The sequence below is a fragment of the Calliopsis andreniformis genome, chromosome 9 (genome assembly GCF_051401765.1).
Source record: "Calliopsis andreniformis isolate RMS-2024a chromosome 9, iyCalAndr_principal, whole genome shotgun sequence".
NCBI classification, from domain to species: domain Eukaryota; kingdom Metazoa; phylum Arthropoda; class Insecta; order Hymenoptera; family Andrenidae; genus Calliopsis; species Calliopsis andreniformis.
Window position 1 is genome coordinate 17,912,662 of NC_135070.1, and position 23,640 is coordinate 17,936,301.

Consider the following 23,640-nt stretch of genomic DNA (forward strand, 5'->3'; position numbering starts at 1 on the left):
AAAAAGTAGGGAAAGGATAAGGGGAAACGGGATAGAGACTGACGCGGTCCTGACCACCACGCTGGGTTACTCCCGATCGTAAAGTAACCGAGGCGCAGAAACCCGACGAAACGTGCAATTGAAGCGTCGAGCGAGCGTGATTACCGTCATCAGCGAAGTTCAAATACCGGTGTAAACGCTTCGCACTTTCGACTCGCTTGGATATGCGATTGTGCGAGATCGTGAGCGGCTCTACACCTTTGATCGGGGACCTGTATTACGAGGAATCGTTGCCAGCGTCGTGTCAAGGGGGGGAACGAAGAGAAATTGAAATCGCTTCGAGTTGTAAAATCATTTGCTACGTCGCGTCGATAAACCCCCATGATCATAATCGCGCCATTGGCGTAGGCCTAAAGTTATGGAAGAGCCTGAGCGTTTTTCAGCAAGCATCGTGGTACTTACGAGACGCCTGCTGCTGTCGAAATTCTAAATTCGAGATCGCATGTTAAACATGAACACGAGTTTTCGCTCTGTACGCGTTACCTTAACAAGGATAACGTAATGGATCCGTTAAGAGCGTGGCGATCAAGTTAAACGCCGCTCTAAATTACTCTGGTTAATTTTTCAGTTACTCCGGTATAATAGCGGCAAGATAAGTAGTAACGGTAAGAGCGCAAAGGAACCAAATTATTTGCTAAGTAGAAGGCATTATTATTATTCATTTTTGCTTTAATCGATATTGGATAGTAATTTTGTGTAGATGTATGTTTGTCCAATATTATTATGCTTTTCTTATCTAATTATCGGGTGTTCGTTCCTTCCGGCATTTAATACTGGTTCGGTTTAGCATATGTTAGAATATTTATACGTACTAGTATCGATACTGGTGTTCCTCTTACGATAATTACTTGCCGCATGATCGTAATCTGCGGTACTGGTCCTGCCATCTGTTAGGACCTTCACCAACATACAGTCTGGACATGTATCGTGGTGTCCTCTCGAGGAATCTTTGCGAAACATTACGTTGAAACCGACAGAAAAAGTATTGACCACGGAGGATCTGCAGTTTTAAGGTGACTTTTTACAATTTTGATCTCCATTTGCAATATTATATTGCAAAGACGAATAATAAAAAGTACGATCTCATATTTTTCATAAAAGGGTCTCATCATCTTTTGATACAGTATATTATGAAGATGGCAACAATGAAACTTCGTAGAGTGGACCATGTACGGTCCACAAAACATAACTCAACTATGAAAATTTTTAATCATGTAGGAAGTTCATACAGATAATTAAACATCTAAAATGTTAATAAATTCCAGTATCGAAGTTTTTTCTCTCACTTCTCACTTTCAATTGTAATTCAATAATTGGAACAAGATCAATCGTCTGATATAATTTGTGGTTCTACACGATCAAGTCTGGGTCTCCATTACTCACTTTTATCCACTCACGTTTATCTACTTGCTCTCGCTCAAACGATTCACACGTGGCACGCAATTAACGTCTGTAAACTACTTAATAATATAACGGTCAATTTGTCACGATTAGCTACCGTAATGATAGCTCGCGCGGATAATTTATTGTTAATTATTCCCGTTACGGTATACGTATCTTATGCACGTCCATCAGGTACCGACAACTAAATTGACAACTAATGGAAATATTGCACGCGCCCATAATCAGTGGAAAAATGATCTCGCCGTCGCGGTAGCGCTAAAGCCTCGGGTGCACTTAGCTCCCCCTACTTCTTTCACGGCACATCATAACAACAACTCTGCCTGATATTATGTAGTAATTAGGTTATCGCTGCGATCGTCAGTAGCAATTTGCTGCCAGCGTTAATTGTAGTCAAATTTAGTAGCTTCGGAATGGAAAAAATTGCAGCTCTTAATGCGCCGCCGACGCAGATTCCATCTCCCCGACAGTCTTAACGCAGCGGGTCGCCTAACACAAAGTAAAACCCGTCGATCTTATCTCCTAACTGGCTACTCCAATCGCACAATCTAGGATTACGCGATTTAACAATATTCTCCTTCGTTGTTCATACTAAATTGACCATAACAATTAACATATAAAAAATGGTACACGATCTTGCATGTAATCAGCGTGAAAAATTAGTTGCTGAAGTGATCAGCGTTAATACTCAAGGGTTACTCTATTACAAAATTGCGGTAGCCTGCATTGCACTCGGGCGTCTTTCACTTCGCGGATTTTCAGCAGCGGTTCACCTTGAAAAGTAAGGTCCGTGCGATTGTTGGGCAGCTCGCGCTGTACCACGGTTCACCATGCCGCGAAGGCCGAAAAAAAATGCAAGAACTGGCATTACACGAGGTGCGCATAAAGTTCCATGAATTATCGCGTGGCTCGGCGTGCCCTGAGAGAGTGCGGGACTTACGTGTTCGGGGAAGCAATGCTCCTGGTATGGCCGCGAGATGGGCCAGAGTTGTCGATCTAACCTATACTTACCGTCACTGAGATAATCTAGCGCTGGTCTAACCCACTGTAATCCGAGCGCCGGCGAAGTCGTGGCGAGGACTTCTCGATCCTCTCTTCCTACTTCATCTCGCTAACTGTGCTTCTAGCACGTACATAGAAAAAGATTGCACAACTTCGTGTTGGAGTTTTTACGTTCAATCACTGTCATATGTTCCACTGGTTAGACGTCGGGACCTCTCCATGAGATTTAAGGAGAGCAGGTGTTTGCGTCCGGAAAGTATTATTAGGGTAGTCGGTATTTACTCGTAGTTAGTCTCTAGGAAGACAACTGTATTAAGTATTTTCCCTTTTTCACATTTGAGATGTCCTGTTACCCTGTATTCAAAGCATGAGTAAGTAAGGAATAAATGCTTCAAAGACCAGGTAGTAATCAATTTATTGCTATCCATACATGATCATGTACGTATTTAGTAATAATCTCAGGAACCAAAGGCAATTTGTCATTCATGACATGCTGTTCTAGTTAGGAAAATAGGGTTTCTGCATATTATCCCCATTCAATGGCCAGATATTATAGAAAAGTATTTTATACTATACATAATCTTCAAGACATTCTTGACCTTCAGTTTCCACGTGCATATTTATACTTGTAAGAAGTAGTAGTTCGAGAATACCGTCTGTACTTCAGGAACACCCTATAGAGGTCTGGCAGTGACCTGCACTGGGTCCGTAGGCCGTGGGTGGTGTGGTATCTCATGGGTGAGGACGGCTCAGCCAATGGGAATGAAACGTGGGTGGTTGTGGCAGTCTGAGTTTTCTCTCAACTTACCTTTGCGTGGGTGTAGGTTGCACGGCTTGCAGGATGCACCATCTTTCAAAATGGAGACCGTGCCCCCCTCCGAGTATCGTGATTCTTTTTGCTTAATATGGACGTCCGTCACTATTCAAATTCGCAACAGTGTGAGATACAAATGCGGTTGGCCACTTTTTTCCTCTTCTCGCAACGTGGCATGACTAAGATACATATGGAAGGAAATTATATACGTAGCTTGCATCGAACATACTCGCCGACCCATTCCCCATGATAAAGTATAAAAAATTCTCGAGCTATAAATGCAATTGAGCAGGCAATATTGTTTCTAGGAAACATGACAGCGTTATTACAGCGCCATCGATTATTGATTTTTCCAATGAGAAGTGAAAATTACAATCACGATGCAAGCCGACGCTAACGGATAATGGAATTGGCATGTAACAACAGACACGAATATATAGAATGCGTGATCCATCGTATCGTTCCTCGCTACGCATTGTGCAATACGTTCTGAAGAACATACTGAAAGAGGAATCGTGTCTCTGAAAACAAATGTTTGTTCCTAAGCTAGAAAACCAACAACCATATCTTGGAACTTAACTGGTTCAGGTTGATCATATGCATCATTATGCATTCACTTCGTGGAGATCAATTTATCCGAGGACGATATATTTCTCTTTCAGATTATTTCTTAATAATTGCTTCAACGCCTGGGAAAACAGATAAATCATTGGCCACTAAGGGAAAAAGGTTCAAGCTAGTAACTAGATCGAGGATAATTAAACGGGACCATCTTGGATCCAAGCATCGTTGGGTGCCCCCCTCGTCGCAAAATATTTTACTCAGGCGGAGAACTGGTTTCCAAGAATTTTTTCCTCTTTTTAATTGTACCTTATACGTATCACGGGTAGGCGCAGAAATAGGGCTCGGAATAGGTAGACTATCTAGTGCGATCATGATGTAATAGGTCCACGGTGCAGTGTGTAATGGGCGTGCCAAGATTAAACCGGATCGCCAGCGTTCTGGTTCGCGAGGCCTAAATTTTTTGCCCAATATTGATCATATTTTCTAGCGTCTTCCGTTATATTAATAGCTGAAACAACCGGAAGGGATACTGTTGAAAATTATCCAAGCTGCTCATATATTTTTCGCTGTCGGCTTATTTATTAACAAGTTACACCAAAGTTACGGTTCCATCTCGTATGATTCTTCTCCCTCAGCTATCTTCCAATCTGGAGTATCCAAAAACGCGTGGTGGAGTGCCTGAAACAGAATAAATGACGTTGATAAATTTCTAATTCCCATTGAACCTAACCACATGGCGGGAGTTCACAAACTCACAAGATTGAATAGCAGAAGGCACGCGTGTACGAAGAAAAAGCCTCATCTAATTTTCAATTCCATATTTCGTTGTGGATTATCAAGCCTACAACGAATTGTAATTTATCTAATCTCGATCTGAAGTCGACATACACCCGTCACGTTGCACGCTCGTAGTTGTTCCTGCATCTCCGCGTGCAGAAATAGGGACAACACGTGAACAGAAGTCGAAACTCGCGGTTCCTTCGCGGTAGATTAAGATTATTCGAGACGGTCGTGACTAGCGGCACTATCGATGGAAGGTCCTGTAGGAGGCCACCAACACCTTGGCGTTCCCAGGCAAGGTCTTCGCCATGTTGGTTCCTTGGAAACAATTACGCCTCGTGGCTTATAATAACGAACCGTTCTTCTGGAATCGTCTACATGCTCATATTCGTGTAGTACACCCACACAATCACGAGGTTTCCGCGCGTGAACATGTACACCAACCGCGTACTACGAAGATGGATAGGCTCGTAAATCTATTGGCAGAGCGCATTCCCTTTTCGCATTCCATTTTTTCCTTTTCTACTGTGCCCGATCCTAGGGGCCTACTCGTTTCGAGATTTATCGCCTATCGCCGAAATACCGAACGCATCCGATCTAGATGATAGCAGGGAATGAATACAGTTCATTTTTGCTCTAGTCTTGAAACATTCCGATAGTGATCGAAAAGAAAAGCAGATATTTCAGTGCCAATGGTTAAAAATTCAACTGCATTTGGTTCTTCACGTAGTGCCAGGGAAAAATATAGTAATAAGTAATTCTGTCAAATATCTGTGTTTAATACAACTCGCGTATACAACTATTTTTTGTTTTATTAGTGTATTTTCATCGATTGTAACTAGTGTTTACGGGGACAACCGATATTTTAGGGACCTCAACGCCAGTAATGGACAGTACATTATTACTGTGATAAGTATTCACATAATATAATCATTCATCCATGGCTTTTAGGAATAATGAAGAATCGTTGGAGTCCCATCGTTCGATTGGCACACCCGTCTCCCATTATATGCAGTCTGTCACTCAGACGCCCAATCGCATGTTACAAACGTTCTTTAGAAAGTATTGGCTGTCATTTCTGACAATGTCCTCAAAACAATTACATGGTCGATGTTGACTGAAGCAAACCGACCGTGGACATAAGAATACGCGAAACAGCCGACAAATGAAATTGCTATATTCCTACGAGGGACGTCTTTTGCAGTTTCCCACGACAATCTAGGCGCTATGCCTCTTTTTCTGCCTCCTCGGCGCGCCATCTTGGCCCCGGGTATAGCCGCGCAGCCCGAAAGAAATCCATACACCACGCGCTCGAACTTTTCTTACGCAGGATCCGTAATAACCCAATAAATCAGAGTAGCCTGCCGGTGCAATTACGTCCCATGGTTGAAACTCGGCAGAACCGAACCCTTCTCGTAAATATTGCCCTCCACAGCGCCGCAGTATCTCTTTTCTGCTCTGCTTCTTATTTTCTCTCGGCCTTTTTTCTCGCTGCTCTCACGACCCCGGCGCAGTCAGAGTACCCCCATGAGCTGGGGTTGTCGATGATGTCTGTCTTCTTCGTTCCCATCTCCTTTCTCCAAGCCCCCTCTACCCGTTTTCTCCTTTCGCCGCTTTCTTTTTGCGTTCGCCAAGACCCAAGCGCATAGTGCAACCATGGGAACCAGCGAAGAGAGTTAGACTTTGGGGGGTTTAATTGCCACCGAACGATCTGTTAATTCCCAAGTGTCAGCTTCGGCGGGAGGGCTGAGAAAAAGTTGCGAGGTATGCAATAAAAGAGCGACATCTCGAGCCTGTTCCAGAGTAGAGCATCGCGCAACGCGGTTCCTCACGGTTGATGGATTACAAACATTTTCGCGATGGCGAGATATCTTATAGCACCTTGTGTATCTACACGGAAAATGCAATAAATATCGCGGCGTTATCTGTCCGACCTGTTACCACGCAGGCAAATGAAGATCGACAACGTGGCGCTCGCATCTCTATAACCGATGTTGGAGCGTCGGTTAAGCGACCAAAATTACAGAGTCATTACATCGCATTGTGACATTTATTGCCCTCGGATAATACCGTGTCATTTAACTGCCAATAATACCGTGCATCTTCTTCAGCTCCTTAGTACGTAAACTAACAATTTACTGTGCATCGATGGGGGCCAACTAATGAAAAGATATTGGGAAATATGGGCACAATTGCTGGGATCTAAGTTATACGGTTCTAAGTACTTCCTTGTGCTCAATTAGATATACAGCCGAGAAATACTATGTTTAACCACTGAAGATTATTATTTTCTGTGAAGGAAATTTTCAGAAATCTGTTTGTTGTATAGTTCTGAACGCAACAAGGTTCGATCAGATGCAATCGCTAGGAGCACGTACCCCAAGCAGCGCCGGTCAACCTAACCTCAAACTGGGCTGCGTATGCCTTAGCTTTTGCACGCGGCAAATAAAACGACCGGCAGTCGACATCGAAATTATACGTATAGATGGCATTGATGTATGGCCGAGCGGGTTTTGATAGACCGGACGGCCCTCGCGGCTGAGTATAATCGCGCCGCAGCACATCGTTTTCTCGCCGTCCCGGCCAGGTCCTCCATTTTGAGTCTGGATTCGGTAACCTCGGCGTCACGGTCATAAAGGTAGCTGATTATTGGTGCTGCTATTCTATCAGTCCGATAGATGAATTTCATCCCCTCACATATCATTACTACGATCCTCTATAATTCTCTGTGTCTCTCTTTTGTATATGGAGGCATAAAGAATCGGAACAAGTTGTGGAGCTCTTTGCCAAATGGATAGTTCTTGAGAAACGTCAGAAGTTATGAATTAAGTTCAATCCCAAGTTTATGAGGAAGAAATTGTACTGGAGCTGTTGATCATCAGTTGTTTCCTTTGTAGATACATTGTATGTAGGTCCAATTAGTTAATGGATGAGGACTCTAATTATTAATATGGCAATGAGTTGTATGCTGTTTGAAATTCGAAGCAAAATATTTCCAGTTGGCGTGCCTAATGCAGGCAAGACTGTAACGGGTAAGTCTGTGGAAGGAACCTCGGCCTCGGGATATAAATCTTCCGCCGACAGATGCGCCGCCCTCAACGTTCACCATCGACCAACCAACCGACCAGAATTTCCGAGGGTAACGCCCTGAAAAACCAGACTCGCCTTGGATGCCCATTGCATTTGCATGTCATTTCGTAAGCGATTACACCCACCCCAAACCCGTTGTAGCACATTCGAGGAACGCTACGGCCCCATCGAATTTTTTATCAACCACTCTTTTGCGGCCTAACTTGTATTTAATAATCTAATACTTCTGGCAAGCACAACAAGATAGATACCAATTCTAATTTAACTAGTGTAAAACAGGGTACTACAAAATTTTACTAACTTTCACCAAATCCAATACCATCTAGAATTCTAGAAGCCTTAGTTATCCTCATCCTTGGGTATCGCGTGTGAACTATGCATTTACAAATCCACAGGGAAGGAACAGTTTGTTGTATATATGCAATAGCGTGCGTATTACACGCCAGTACTTTCGCTCATAACGTGAACAGGCATTGCCCCGATAATATTTTTGTATTGTGGAATACACACGCATCCCGTCAGCCGAGCTGTCACGAATGAGACTTTAACGAAGGCTGAGCCCAACCGCAGGGAATTCACGAATCACGCAACGCAACTTCATTCTGAGGTTAATCTCCTCTCGCACCTACGATAATTTCATTAGCATCATCATGGGAGATGTGTACAATATGAATTGGACGAACTACGAAGGAAATCCAAGACATTTCCGTTGAGATGCAACAGGACTCTTTCTCAGGGCTGTCTTGCAACAGGCAAAACTTTCCAATCGTGCTCCAGTTAATTTATCGTATGCAGTTTTATCGGGCACATCTTGTCCAAGGGAATGACAAATCCTGCCTTGTAACCGCCGAATTGTGTCAATATCACCAAACGTTTATTCGGTAATGGTATACCTCTTTTCTTGTATGCCCCCGACCGTGCCATTGCACGATCAAGCCAGGATCGATGAATATTCAAGAGGCGACCAAGCTCGATCGCTGCTTCTCGAGGCTTTGACTTATGTGCACTGTCGAATTTTTCATTATACCGTCGTGTCCGAGATAAAACACGGACGTGGAGCTTCCTACCACCATAACTCTCGCCCTTCTCAACGGTGACGTTCCGTGCATTACTTTTTCATTGATACATGATTTATTTGCGGCATTTCATTTTCATGTCCCATACTTTTGCACTTCTTTAATCTTCGATTCAGTTCTACGGATGCTTTCCCATTTACGAGGATAATTTACGGCCACTTCTTCGACCGTACAACAGGAAAGATCAATGAGATAATGATGTTCAACATTCTGAAACGCACCTGTGTACCATTTTGGTGACTTTCGAGGAAGAGCTCACTCTTCTAGATCGACCAGCTTTATTCGTGCTTGTTTGTATGCAGTTGTGGAATTTTCGTGCAGCGCGCGATCGTTCGGCGGCTTAAGGTCCAGCGTCGGACTTGGAGGTCGTGCATCACAAGAGTCTGGCAGGATAATAGCTCCCTCCTTCGAGAAGTCTTATTGCCGGACCATGCGCCAAGTGATTGATAGGCACCGAACTATAGAGCGGAGCAACGTGATATTTCGAAAGCTACACATGCGGTTGAGAAGCAAGCTGCATAAGGTACAAATGTGTAGCTTCGCGACTCCTGCATGCGGAAATTCGCGTGAGAAATCAGCCCACGTTCCAGCTGGCCACGGTTTTTGAACACAATTCCCTGGCATCAGAAGCATGAAGCTCTTTTGCGAAGCATAATGGGAAAAACTAGTATGTCGTTTACCATTGAAAAACGCGAGGACTCTATTGTCACGATAATGCAGCCAAGCTACTGTATCTCAGAGGGAAGAAAAGACTATTAGACTGTAACAAGATGATGATTCCTTCTTTACACTAACTACGGTAGTATCCTTTTTGCCTCAGCAAGAATATTCCGCTATCTAGAGCGATAAAGTAAGAGAAACGGAGCAAAGTCGACTGGGCTGAAGGAATGCGACCTAAAGACTTATTAACCTGGAACCGAAAAATAAAAGGTATAAAGGATGTATTATTGGAAGGTGGACATCGATTGGACAGCTGGTGTTTTGTTTCCTTCCATACGCCAGGTGGAGCCACAAAACAGACTGCGCGTATACTTCGCATATCATTATGAAAATTGTATTCAAAAGGTGTAACCCGCGGATGCAATGACGAATTATCGAGCACATGTGAGAATCAGGCAAGTTGTACCTGACACGAGATTGGAAGAAGAAAAAGGGTGGAATTGGATAAAACCAGCATATGGTTCACCCTTCGCAAAGAAGAATGCAAAAGTTCGTTGTTAAATTCTTCACGAAAACAGAACGTGTGTTTCAGACACGCAAGGTTTAAATATCTTACATGCAGCGCAGAAATATCTACGTCGGTAAGTCTTCAAGTATGGTTGCATCAGGTTGATATCGCTGCTACTCCACGGCACGCGTATCGACCTGGTAGGTGTAGGCTCTAAGGCTAGAAGCCACCGCCGGAAATCATTCTTCCACCAGCCGCCCTCTTGGTATCCTTTCCGGTGCGGAGACTGTAAATCTTTTCCAGCACGCCAACCAGCACGTAGCTCGCCCGAGTCCTCGAAACTGCCCCATTTTCATCGTCCTATCGTTCCTCGACCTTCCTACCTTGGAGTGCTTTAGATCGTAGCAACGATCAGCAAAAGGTTAACAGATACCTCGAAGGACTACGCCCTTCGAACGGAGGCAAGGTGTTCTGTCAGTCTAGGGTAAACTATACCATGTTTAGACCGTTTCAACTGGGTTGTTATGAATATATTATTCGGTTTCGCTTTCGCTTCGATGGGTCGGTTAATGCTAGGTATCACATGCCACAAAGGGTATTTGTAATTACACACAGGACGAGGTCAGTGTTTCTTGCACGTTAATCGCGGAAGTTCATTGAACATAGTTAGCTTTCCACTCGGTGTAGCTTCCATATAAGTAATTGCTGGTATTTAAAGCGTGAAACAGTCTTCCCCTTGCTTGACAGAAATATTAGCCTATCGAAAGAGAACGGGACCTTCAGAAGTAACCTTTGATCGTGAAAATTCATCTCTAACGGTTTTCACTTGGCTCTCATTACCGGTCGACCTCCTTCTACCGTGATTGCAACGACGGCATCCCATCTGCGGTCACGGAAATGGCTATGTATCAACTCTTCACGGCGAATTGGTCGCATGCCTTGCGGTCATGCGGTCCGCGAGAAAGCATACACAAGGTCCAGAAAACTAAAACGTGCTGGATCGCTCTGTGTCTGACGCCAGACGCCACATAATGGATCAGGGTCTGTACACTCTGAAAGTCTCGCTGCCAGCACCGTTTCCCCTTTGTCTCTTGTTGCTTTGGGGTTTATGTGGACGTTTGGGTCGCGATGCCTCGCGGTGACTCTCGCGCGCCTCTGGCCCGGAGGGGCCCCGAAAACCTAACCTCAAAACGCACGCGGATAATTGGGGATAATGTCGGGGTTGCCAGGGCCCCGTAATTGCACGAGGCCAGGCCCTTTCGAGGCTTCCCTTCCTTCCCCATCCCCGAAACCCCCCAACAGTTCCTCGTTCTTCGGCATGCTGGGCCCTCGCGCTAGCTGTCTGTCCATCCGTCCGTCCTGGCTACGTCCGTCTGTCGACCGCTTTCGCAGAACCTGATAGTACCTAATTCGTCGGTTTGTTTCGTGCTGCCGTGTTATTACGCGGTCCTGGCCCGTGTGGCCGGCTTATGCGATCCACTGTCCATCCACGATCCACAACTGAAGACACCCGGCTGTGACCTCGAAATTTGGACCTCTGAGACACTCACGTTTCGGGCATTAGATTGACTTAACTACACCAGTCGCATGTATCTACTCTAATGCGTTACCTTTGTCGCTTCTGCCTTTATTAGAAAACATTGTCTCACTGCTTCTGAGGTTTTCAATCATCTAGTGAATAATTTTGAAGAATATGAAGTTGTCTTCTCTATTTAATACGCCTAGGGCTTAGTTGCAGTCCTGTAATTATATCCCCGTAGTCTCTTGAAGTGGTTCGTGTTAGAACAATAGAGGGAGCAGAGAAAAATGTTGTTAGCCATTGTTAAATCGATAATATAGTTATTAATCTATGAATTATATTGAAATGTTATTGGTGCCGATTATGAAGCACAAATCTATTCATTGTTTTATCACGATTAAAGCATAGTGCTAAGATTATGCTCAACAACCTCAAATTACGTGTTCCCATCAGATCAAGTTTGATACAATTATCCAATCCACGAACAAGACGAGGGTAAACATTAATCCCCTCTACTTTGTGGCAGAATTACTACCAACAGGTCTATAATATAGTCTATTAGCGAAGAAAAATTTTTAATGCTTGCGGTATCCATAAATGCAGTTGATTATTTCCATCTTAGTTATCGATAGAAACACAAAACGATATTATGAGATAAATACTTAGAAATTTAATCTATTGGAAGAAAACAGACCAGCTGCAACGTTAGTTAAACAAAAGGAACTTGATACCAGAAGCCGTCGTGAAGGTGATCCTCGGCATCTTCTAAATAGGTAACGTTACAAATTAGCAGATAATCAATTAGTTCGAACTTCCGGCGTGCTTGAGCAAACAAATGACAGAAGTGGACGAGCGGCTCGTAAAATTTTTGGTAATTAAAGACCGCAGGAGACGCAGGGCGGGGTCAGGCCCAACTCTAACGTCAGATCGTCGTCCTTGCGGACAGAGTCAACTATACGGAAACCGTGTAAAAAGATTGTGAACTTTAATTTCAAGGTGAGATACAAAACATACCGTAAATCTGCATATAGATTGAATCTCTTGTATAATAGAGACGTTGGAACGAATTCCTGAACATTCTATAGTTTTGTTCAAGGAATGCAGTCAAAAGATGCTCCAACTTCCCCTCGTATGAGTTGCCGTGATACACGTTTCCAATTTTGATTGTATCGGCTGTTGGGCAATCAAAACCTTGATCGATGAGGTCGGAATCCAAGAAACCTGGACGCGTTTTCTTCGAAGCGGACATATCACCACATTTTGGGCTATCATTATCCACATCTGCCGCTGCTGTCCCACAAGATAGAACAGAGTCTGTAATTATCGTCTTAAACGACGTATATTCTTTTAGTCTTACGTTTCAGTCTTTGTTTCCGCAGCTTGAGGTCATCGTATCGACGTTAGTGCCTATTGTGGCTGAACTAATTCAAAGGTGCTTGCACGGGATCCTAAAAATGACTTATGTCGCTATAGGCACGCTTATATACGAGTTTTTCCTAGGAAATTATCAAGCGTTCTCTCTGATTTCGAGGAAGTAGATTATCGTGCCTCACTGGCATTTCCAGATGAACACATCTATTTGGCTTCTCTATTCTGGGACCAACTTCAGAGCAAAACGAGTGTATATCTAAACTGTGTACGTATATCAACCGATAGAAGTGTATGCCTACATTCTTCTTCCAAACTTCGTGCATACATGAGTCATGTACGACAAGATTACATACTCAATTTGCTTGAATTCCCCAGCCGTCGGATGGACATAGGGATACCCAATCATGAGTGTTTTATAAAAACACAGAGTCTGAGACAGTTGGAAAAAAGTTGCTCACATACACTAACCAATTTTACAGTGAATCGTCCTTGTAGATGATCAAGGCCACATTTCTAAGGCACAATGAAATGAAGAAGTGGAGGGATCAGCTCGCCTGCGGGAATATCAAAACCCGTGGACGGGTTCTGGTACATCGATCGTGAACGGGAGTCCGTTCGATAACTAGGAGGATCTTATCTTGAGGGCTCCCAGTTTCGACGGTCCTCGTACCTCGAACTCTTAAAAGGTGTACCCTCGAGGAACGATCGTGCTTTGAGGGCGCCGCATCGCGCCAACCACGCCTTCTCCACCGTTATTTACCTCCGTCCTTTTCGCCCTTGCGGTTTTATTTCCTCTTTCTCTCCCTTTTTCAACGTTGGTCCAGCAAGCCCGGGAGCGATAGATATCCTCGGCATCAATAAGGATCCGACGGCTTCACCAAATCTGTTGTCTATATGAAGGGCCGTATGAAGCTAAAACTCGATCTCCCTTTCATAATGGAATTTAAGAACTCCAAATCATAATTCAATTAAAGTGCAGTACTAGTCAGTTGCAAGTTATATCGACTCAGTTGTAGGAATTGTGAAAATTTTATGTAGTTCCAGTGTTAAGGGTAGAGGTTTGGTAAAAGTGCTATCTCTAACTTAAATTTTAATAACTACCTACTATGCGAAAATGATGAACTTATGTATACCCATTGTTAGGCTACACAATATCCCGACTCTGTTAACTCCAAAACTTTTTCTCTTAGGGGAAAAAAATAAAACTGTAGTTAAATAAATAAAGAAACAAGTGCTTTAAGTACAAGTGAAGAACATTATATGCCTGCATAAGCGTATAGTTTTCAAGGAGTATAAATCTCTCATGACAGTGATGTCTGTGCCTGAGGCATGCTTGAGGTGTAGAAGAATTTGTCTGCAGTATAAAGCAAATCGAAAAAGAAAACCAGTGTGTAAAGTAGTTAAAAGTTAGGATATAAGAGTAATAGTATCTATAGGATATGATTCATATGCTTTGTACATAGATGCATAGATTCTATGAAAAATAATCTCATGAGGGAGGAAACATATCAAAGTATTAATTTCTTTCACAGATTCCTCTGTTCTTTCACGATTATCCTTTCACATAAAACAATATTTATACACTTCTGTTGTTCACGGTACACTTCACTAAGCTCCAAATAATCGCGATATAAAGTTGTGTCAACCAAAATGGCGGCTGCTTATCTTCATGGTTCACAATTTATCAGATGATCGATGCTACAAAGTACAGCCACAAAGATACGAGAGTTTTAAATCACACATAAAAATACACATGTAACATTTTTTCTTAACCACGCGTAGTCGACCAGAACATTAAAGATACCTGTAGCGCGGACTTCCAAGAATCGTTCCTCAAGGTCATCAAAATGGCCGCCGTACGAATGAATGTTGATACTTTCGGGGAACAGTGATGTATTGTCTTTGTAATCGAAATAACGCGATATGGTTGAAAAATAAATGAAGTGACAAACGGAACACTGAACGATTCAAAGTCCAGAGCGGAGCACACGGAACGGGCAGGTGTAACGCGCAGCAGCAGTAGACACCAACTGATCTCACATAACAACGGCCGATAAAATTGTTGCGTTTCCACCAAAAATTATCCTCTTTTTTCCCTCGCGGTATAAAAAGTACAAAATTGTGGTAATTTAGCCCCCACCGCTGTAGCGGCGATGCTTCGTTCGCTGCCCATGGGGAGGAGAGAGGCAGCGATCGCGCAAGAACGAAGGAGACAGGCGGAAGAGCCGAAGACGAAGGAGACGAAGATAGAAAATGTTAGAGACAGAAAGGGGAGAAGAAAGGCAGGAGGGGAAGAAAGCAAACCAGAGGCCTTTTGCCCGTGAATACGCCGCTCTAACAGCACAGGACAATTATGGTTCAATATAACTGACGTTAATAGCAATAGCTGAGGTGGCTTCACACGCTCAGCATGTTCTTTTCTCTTTTTATTCGTGACAAAAATATTCTGTATGAAACGTACTACGAATGTGCAACGTGCCTGTGTATGAAATAATTAACACGTGTCACGTTTAAGCTGAATTTCAAATGGCAACATAATGTACAGCAACGATACCAATTGTTAGTAACTGACATACTCAAACTTATACCCTAATCGTGGCATTATTAATATATTGAGAAGGGTATGTTCCAACTTACCTTCGCACAATCCTATCTTCATTAATACACTGACTGTCACTTTTCACTTCGGAACTCCCAGGATACTCCACACACCACGTTTGATTCCGGGAGTACAGATACTCTTGTCTTGCACTGCTGGCCGTGTGAACTCGCCCTGTGCTTGAGCCACCGAGAGGGGCATACTATGAAATTAGTATAATCGCGATCAAAATTACTCGCACCGGGCTGTGCTGGAACCACCAACCGCCGCTCAAATAGCCCGCCCCGCCATCGCCAATCAGCGATCGCAGCTCAGCGGCCATCTTGCGCAATGCAGCATGCGCAGCAACAGCTATGAATTACCGCAAAAGTGGATAATCTCTGCTTGCGAGCTGCATACTATATCGACAAGGGTATAGGTCTTACTGGTTCCTTTGCTCAGTTCTAAGGAAACGAAAACGAGTTCGAAGTTTGATCAAAAGAACAACTTCTGAAACGCTCTAACGCTTTACACACAAAACTAAGCATGTGAAGATTAAGATAAAATAGCTCTTATTTCAGTTACGGTGCAAGCGTCGGTTCTTTCCATTCAAATGATAATCCATCCCATTAAGTTTCCTTTGTATCCTCACACAGAACTCCTCGTAACATTGCATACAGCTCCTGCATTATTCTGTCGCATTCAGGGAAGGCTTTCCTTTCCGTGTTCAGCGCACGAAAAAAAAAACTGCACGCAAGCCAAGACCGCGAAACGTAATCGCGCTTCGAAGTCTCTCACGCAGCCTGGCACAAGGTTGTCGTCTTCCATTTACGGCACAGGCATGCACCATGTAATTATAAGAACAAAATATTTAGAGTACACTAGCTCACCGTTGTAGAAATAATTCCTCGTACACACTGTATATTTCATACGAATCCATTCCAAATACCCAATTAGTCCTTGCTACTTATCTTTGTTAAAAACGAGGGATTCTCTCCTTCGCTAATTATTTAATAACTTTAATGCACTGCAAGGTGTCTATAATTTACGAACCGCTATTTATTTATGAACCGCTAATCGGACTGGCAAACAATGAGATAGCTTAAATATTATATTACATTGTCTCTATTTGCTTCATCATAGACTAGCTATATCTAATAAGCTCAAATACTCACATATCTACCACATATGTACTTTATACATATAAAATACACACATATGAAACTGAGTAGGCGTGCATTCATCTTACTGCACACGCCTTAGCTGCAGGGGGTTTCCGAAGCGCCATGTTATGTTTCCTTCGGCTGCATCACATGTAACCGCTCCACTGATTATAGTCGTTAATTATCAGTAGCTGCGGCTAATTGAAATTAGAGGACTCGAGCCCGCTACTCTCTTTATGGTAAGATTAAAGATATAATTGCAGCAGATTTTTAACACTTTTTACTAAAAAAAAGTATCAGTAAAGATAGCTATTGTTGCTACTACAATTTCAGACCACCTCTGATTCTTATTATTAGCAACCCATCCAAATCTTGACATATTCGGCACAACTGAAATTATGTCATCCATCGATAAATTGTAGAAATTGCTATTACACTTCGAATTTATGTCTACCAGTGAAGCAGATTGCACTTCGAACCATCAATTTGGAATATTCACCACAGTTTACATGTATTATGTAGAGCACGAAAGTGTTCCTCAGGAGTTCCGTCAAAATCACAGAACATGTGGATTACCGTTGACGATCAAGATTTGCATTGCTAAAACGAGATAAGAAGAAAGCAGCAGATAGAAAGAAGGGCGTAGTGTAGGAGATTCCTGGCAGTCCTTCCGCCGTTTTTCGAGGCGCATACTATCTGTTACACCCGGGGCACGAATACGAATTAGGACCAAGTCGCAACAGGACCGACCCCGCCGATTTCGAGTATGCTGGCGCCCTGGGCAACGATAAGTTGCTGCAGTGGGTCTAGCCACTGCTCTGCCCTCTGTAATTATACCGTACACAACCAAGCGTTGCCTTGCTCCTTCTTTCTGTGTTACTTTCTCCTTCGTTTTCCACCGATCCTCATCTTCACTGAGGCTTCTTATTGTTCAACGTGTGTTTCGCCGACCATGGTCCCGCCGGGGGCGATGGTTGTACACGAGCAGCCGTCTTCGAGGCCTTCTTCTATTTCATCTTTCTCGTTTCGTTTGTGCCCTTCAGTTTTCTGCTCTTTGCTCTCATTGTTTAATAATGGTAACTACTCCGTCACTCGCTTTATCCATTACAATACTCAACCATAGTGAAAAGAGGCAAGGAGAAATTATGGCCAAGGTTCTCTCGTGTAAACTCTATTTGTTAACATCATTGGTGTATAATTAGGATAAGAGCCTAATTAATGATCCACTTTCAAGCACATCAATACTCATATACTTGGTTGGACACTGTCACTGCACTCGATCTCACAACGGACGTGTTATTTGCATCTCTGATGCCCGGAGCACAGAACATCTCGTTGTGGATACGCGAAAGACGATAATTGGTTCAGGAGCTGCGTTCCGTTCGCGCGATCACATCGATATATATCTCTCGATACACATCTTAGGCACTGTTCGATAGCGCGATCATAATTTCGCACCGCGATTTAATATTCGTGAAAAAACGAGCTGCCACTGATTGCTTGCCGTCGGACGATTCGCTTCACAAGTCCTCTTTTCCTCCTACTTTCTATTTCAGTATTTATTGTACGAATTATGAGCATGTCCCTTTTGCACTCAGCTTGCTACTTTATTGGTCAATAGCTTAGTGTTAACAAGCAGGAAGACTTCAGCAAGGAAGGCTTCTTCAGAACTAGAGAAGCCGAATGCTATGTCAATCCACTTACCAATCTGACCAAATAAAATTGTTGTCTATCGCAAAGGTTTATAATGATGTCATGCCCACGGCAGTCTTAATAAATTGTAGTAATCTCAGTTAAACGCGATAACTCATATGACAGGGCAACACTGGTGAACATAACGTCGGGGCACGAGTCAGGCTGTGTTGCACCCATGTTTGCATATGTATGTTATACAAACGTATTTAGATGGACACACGGATATCCCACATGTAGACATGCATAAATGCACAACCAACTGTGGTGAACCGGTGCGCCTTGATTTTCCAGCTATGTACGCTCGCTGACTGCGAGATTTATGATTTGTTACGTAACGACATCTCCGGTAAATTTAGTTTCATACACACGATGCATATAATCATTTCACAGACTAGTGAGCGCACATTATCCCGGGACATCCGATAGTAGATAATGTATGCCGTGTACAGAAGACAGTGATATATTGCCTGTTAACACGAATCTGAGGGTTCATTAAATAATTACAGTAGTCCAAATACATTAGTTCTGTACATTCCATACTTACTTACAGAATATTTCAATATAATTAGAATCTCGTTATCTTCCTCGTGAAGTATTTCCCTAGGACTTGTTAGTGCTTCTAAAAAATGATCGAACACGCGAAACAAATCATCAGACTTACTTGCTGACATATTACATCGTTTATTTCTTATCTATTATATAAATTTCTTGTGATTTATCAAACAACTAACAAGCACAGTCTGTTACCTCTGCAACGATTCTATTGCGATTTGCGGTAACGACTGGCAAGGAGTATCGACTCAACAAGCCCTTTGCTAGGTGAGAAGAAGGACTGTTGTGACCACAAACTTCATATAATATGCAAACAGTACATCCATCGCAACGAACAGTACACAAAAAGTCTTCGATCGCTGCAGGCTTGCGTGCCAGGTACCCAGGCGATCAGACGTAGAGTGTTAGAAGCAGGCGTGATACCGCTTTTTGCGGGTTAACCGACGACGATACCACGGCATGCTAACGGTCATGCGATACAGTGGGTCACGCATACGAAAAAAACAACGCTTGCATATGTATGGAACGCTCTTGCATTTCTCCGTATTATGGAGAAGAAGAGACTCGGGAACTCTCGCTGTCTAACAGCTTGAACTTTGTTCCCGTCACGAGCAGCTCGCAGCAAAAACAACCGCGATCCGATAGAAAGTTCTTGATTGCGGTGAACCATCGAGGTAAAAGGGTGCGAAGGTAATCCACTTTACCCGTCACACCTCGTACGCCATGCCAGGCATTGATTTTGCATTATCGTTGCCAGCAAACCGAACCGATTGGCTCCCCTTCCCGCCGGTGTCTGTGCACGAACACGAGACTCTCTACTGTGGAGGTGTCCGTGCATAGACTGGTGTCCACAAGATCGGTGTTTCGGTGTTCGTACTTGTACGAAGGGAGCAAGCTTTAACGCGGAAGGGTGTAGCACGCAAAGTCGAGGGCGGCAGCAACCGCAATATTAGATTAATGGCGGATGTACTTCACTTTCGGCTGCCATATCGTTCCTCCACGAGGATTTCGTCGGAAATTAAACTCCACGAGTGGTATTTAGAAGTGCAAATAACTTGCTCTCACTCGCAATCGACGGATTATTAGTTAACGAAAACTTATGCTTCTTGTACTACTATGTATGCAAGAATTCAATTCAGGGAGACAGAAATTTCGAGACGGTCCATTTATCTTTGATCTGAGATCCCCGAGATACGGGATGCAGATGCTTCGCTAAATTTTAAGAGATCCACTGTACCACACGGCGACGTATCGTCGCGTAGCATAAAGAAGCATAAATCAAGGTACAAAAAATAGAAAGTTATAGCCACCGAGACGTCGGGGCACACAACGTCTTTGCTTGAACAAGCGGCAGCACCGGGATGGCCTCGAGGGCTGAACGAGGTAGAAGAGCAGAATGGGAGATCCCGAACCTTGATCGTGATAAGATGCAGCGGCGTCGTCGGTTGACAAAGGGTCGTAGGAACGCCCCTTCAGATCCGACGTGCAACCGCTTGCGGGGGCGTACATATTAAAATTGGACCCCCACCTCTGACCCTCTATCAACCATTCGCCGATCTTGTTTATTACTGGCACGTACAATCACGTTACCAGAAAATACGATCCCTTTTGTCGAAAAGTTTCTATGTTTACCTTCACGGTCTTACATTCAAGGGAAATGAGACCCAGTTGCCTCAGACTGGAGAACAGTTACGTTTTAATAATAGTTTATGAAACATTTGAGGTAAGAATGGTGAATGTTAAAAATGTAGTGAAAAAAGTTTTCCATCATAACATTTTGACTACATGAAATATCAAAAAATGTTCCACGATCTCCCATTGTGCTTCACTTATTACATAAAATGCTATATAGTGTACGTAAAAGTTGGAATACAAATTTTATGTGTTAAGAGTTTCTAAGAAAATAGCTCGTAACATTCTACACATGGTACTTAATTGGCATTAGGTATTCATAATATTGTCTTCGTGTAAATTTTTATTCTACTCGTAAATTATATGGTAGCATTTTCTAAACGTCCGAGAAGATTATGCTCTTAATAAATAATTCATAAAATAGTCTCGATACAGTCTAACCTTAGTCGCATTCAAATTTTTAAACGTGACGATACTTTTTTAAAAGGTAACACCTAAAAATGTTACACAATCAAGAAATAATTGACAGTATTGTCTTTTATTATACACAAGAATATGTCGCGTGAAAATATAATCAAGATTTGTAAACCTGCTACGAGCGTATTTTCGTTACTACATTTCATAACCCTACTTTAAAGAAATATGATAAAAATGCTCGAATAGAAGGTACTAATGACAGTAAATAACAAGAAACTTTATAACTACCTACTATTTTAACAATTATGTATGAATACTATTTCTCCTGAAATTTGTAACATCATTCGATAGCTCGAAGTTTTCTAACCGTCTTATATTTTATTCAAATGCTTACTAGATACGCATAAAAAGATCTATCAGAGCATTTTTGTTTAAAAAATAATACCTGAACACTAATCTTCGGTTACTAACTCCTACAAAGAGACGAACAGCGACGCTACCTTAATATTTTTCTTCATATTACGAGAACAAAACTTTTCCCGTAACGATGCCGACGCCATGATGCGTCCGTTATGCAGCTCGCGATAGTATCGACTTGAAGTTGCATCGAAACTGTGCCTAATGCTGCCCTCTTCGGTCTGCTGGCATAACTGTTGCGTTTGTATGCGGTCCTGGTCGCGCAACAATTATTTTTACCGCGTCGACTCGCGATACGTCGATTTTCAAATTGAAGTTGTTTAACAATTACGTGGTTTCGAATTTATTAGTTAGAGAACAGAGCAACAATGTTCCCGCAGAGTTCGCAGAAAAGGTATTGGATGTTTAGCGATGAAAACGATTTGACAGCGCTCAGGGAGAAAACGAACGCTGAGTTTATCGAAAGGCATGGCGCGAATATGACGGTAAGTCGTTTCATTTCTCGCGACAAGTTCTAATTTATATTTCAATTGTAAAGTTTCGAATATATTTCTGAATATACGTTGTATCTTCGATTGGAATTCAAATTTTTGGTCAGTCACCGTAAGATTTTATAGGTTATACGTGGTTTCGGCTCTATCGATAAATCGAATGGTTTGAAATCAGACTTGCCGATACTTATATACATTATTTTATGTTCTTATTTTTGATATAATATTTTATATTGTTTATCGCGATTGTTTTATCATTTGGTTAGTATTATTATTAAGGAGGTGTGTTTGAAAGTGATATTCATGGTGTGAATAATATATTTTCAAAAGCTAGATGAAAGGGAAGAACATTTTCTGTCCCATACAGAAGAGCGTACACTATTACGCTTCTATGAATTGCAATTGAGAGATTTCTGTCGTCGATTCAGTCCTCCAATGCCACGTGCTACTGTTGCAACTGCATTGCATTATTTCAAAAGATTCTATCTGAGAAATAGTGTTATGGACTATCACCCAAAAGAGATTTTAGTCACATGTGTCTACTTGGCTTGTAAAGTAATTATCTTTGGTCTTTTTTCATAGTTCAACTATGAACTACAATTGTCACAGAGGTTTATTTTAGGTCGAAGAATTCAATGTTTCTATATGTCAGTTTGTTGCCAATATCAAAGGTGACAGAGAGAAAGCATCTGACATTATACTTAATAATGAACTGCTTCTTATGCAACAGTTAAATTATAATTTAACAGTGCATAATCCATTTAGACCTGTAGAAGGATTGATGATAGACATTAAGGTATATCATCAACATTATTGTCCTAAGGTCTATTCAATGGTTAGGTAAAATTAATTTACACCTTTTTAGACAAGATATACTTCTTTGGAAAATCCAGAAAGATTAAGGCCATATATTGATGAATTTTTGGAAAGGGTTTTCTTAACAGATAGCGTGCTACTGTATGCTCCAAGTCAAGTCGCATTAGCTGCAACTCTACATGCAGCATCCAGAGCATCTGCTAATCTGGACAATTATGTGACTGATATTTTGTTCTCTAAGGAACATTTGGGTTGCATAATTGAAGCAGTAAGAAGTAAATATTATTGCTTTGCATGTAGTATCTAGAAATAGTTCTGATGATCTATGGTTACTAGAATATGCATATATATTGTAGAAATAAGGTCTATGGCTAAATGTGTAGAACCTCCTACAAGGGAAGTGGTAAGGGCTTTGGAAAAGAAATTAGAAAAATGTAGAAATCAGGAAAATAATCCTGACAGTGAAATGTAAGTATAACTTTAACTGTAAGTAATTTTAAGTTAGTTTCTACACAGATAAGTTAAGTTTTAAGTAAATTGGATTCTGTGTATCATGGAATTGATTATAGTTATAAGCAAAGGATGCAGGAGATGCTGGATGAAGAGGATTTGCAGGATAATGAGAAATATGCAAAAATTATGCAAGATCAAGCAGCCCATGATGAGAAGATTTTGGGAGTCAGCAAAGTACTGTCACCATCTGCTCTTTAATAAATGTTTCATGTTTCATAAAAAAGACATATTTTTCTAATACCTTAATTTTGTATTGTTAATGTATAATTAATAAATAATTTATTAGTTTCTTTTTATAGCAGTATATAAAAAAGGTGAACAATATTATTTATTAATAGGTACTCTTCACATGTTACTTGGAACTAAAAATATATTTGTTCAATCTCTTATTTAAAACTTATACATTATGTCCATTCTGTTTTCTTGTCATAAATGCAAATAAAAATATTCATACTGCTACCGTAATTGTTAAAAACTTTGCTTATGTCATCATGAATATTTAAATACCATCGAATTTAGGCTTTCGAATCTGATATGTTTCA

General features: G+C 42.0%; 1 protein-coding gene and 1 long non-coding RNA gene across 2 annotated transcripts; one reads left to right on the forward strand and one right to left on the reverse strand.

Moving 5' to 3' along the window:
* Positions 1 to 4,382: 4,382 nt before the first annotated feature.
* Positions 4,383 to 15,745, reverse strand: LOC143183456 (uncharacterized). The gene is made up of 3 exons (XR_013002602.1): positions 15,659 to 15,745; positions 15,462 to 15,625; positions 4,383 to 4,498 (listed from the first exon to the last, which is right to left on the reverse strand). It is a non-coding gene; the product is annotated as an uncharacterized LOC143183456 (long non-coding RNA).
* A 5,795-nt stretch (positions 15,746 to 21,540) lies between these two features.
* Cych (cyclin H) lies at positions 21,541 to 23,496 on the forward strand. The gene is made up of 6 exons (XM_076384408.1): positions 21,541 to 21,763; positions 22,100 to 22,324; positions 22,392 to 22,565; positions 22,635 to 22,860; positions 22,942 to 23,053; positions 23,155 to 23,496. Exons 1-6 carry the CDS (start codon positions 21,647 to 21,649, stop codon positions 23,294 to 23,296), a joined length of 996 nt encoding a protein of 331 aa, XP_076240523.1. The 5' UTR covers positions 21,541 to 21,646; the 3' UTR covers positions 23,297 to 23,496.
* The last annotated feature ends 144 nt before the right edge of the window (positions 23,497 to 23,640 follow it).

Excerpts from the sequence above, each read along its gene's own strand:
- Cych (XM_076384408.1), top strand. The coding sequence starts at position 21,647 with ATGTTCCCGCAGAGTTCGCAGAAAAGGTATTGGATGTTTAGCGATGAA. Across the intron at positions 22,861-22,941 it reads CATAATTGAAGCAGTAAGAA|AAATAAGGTCTATGGCTAAA; the intron begins GTAAATATTATT and ends TATATATTGTAG. Across the intron at positions 23,054-23,154 it reads AATAATCCTGACAGTGAAAT|TTATAAGCAAAGGATGCAGG; the intron begins GTAAGTATAACT and ends AATTGATTATAG.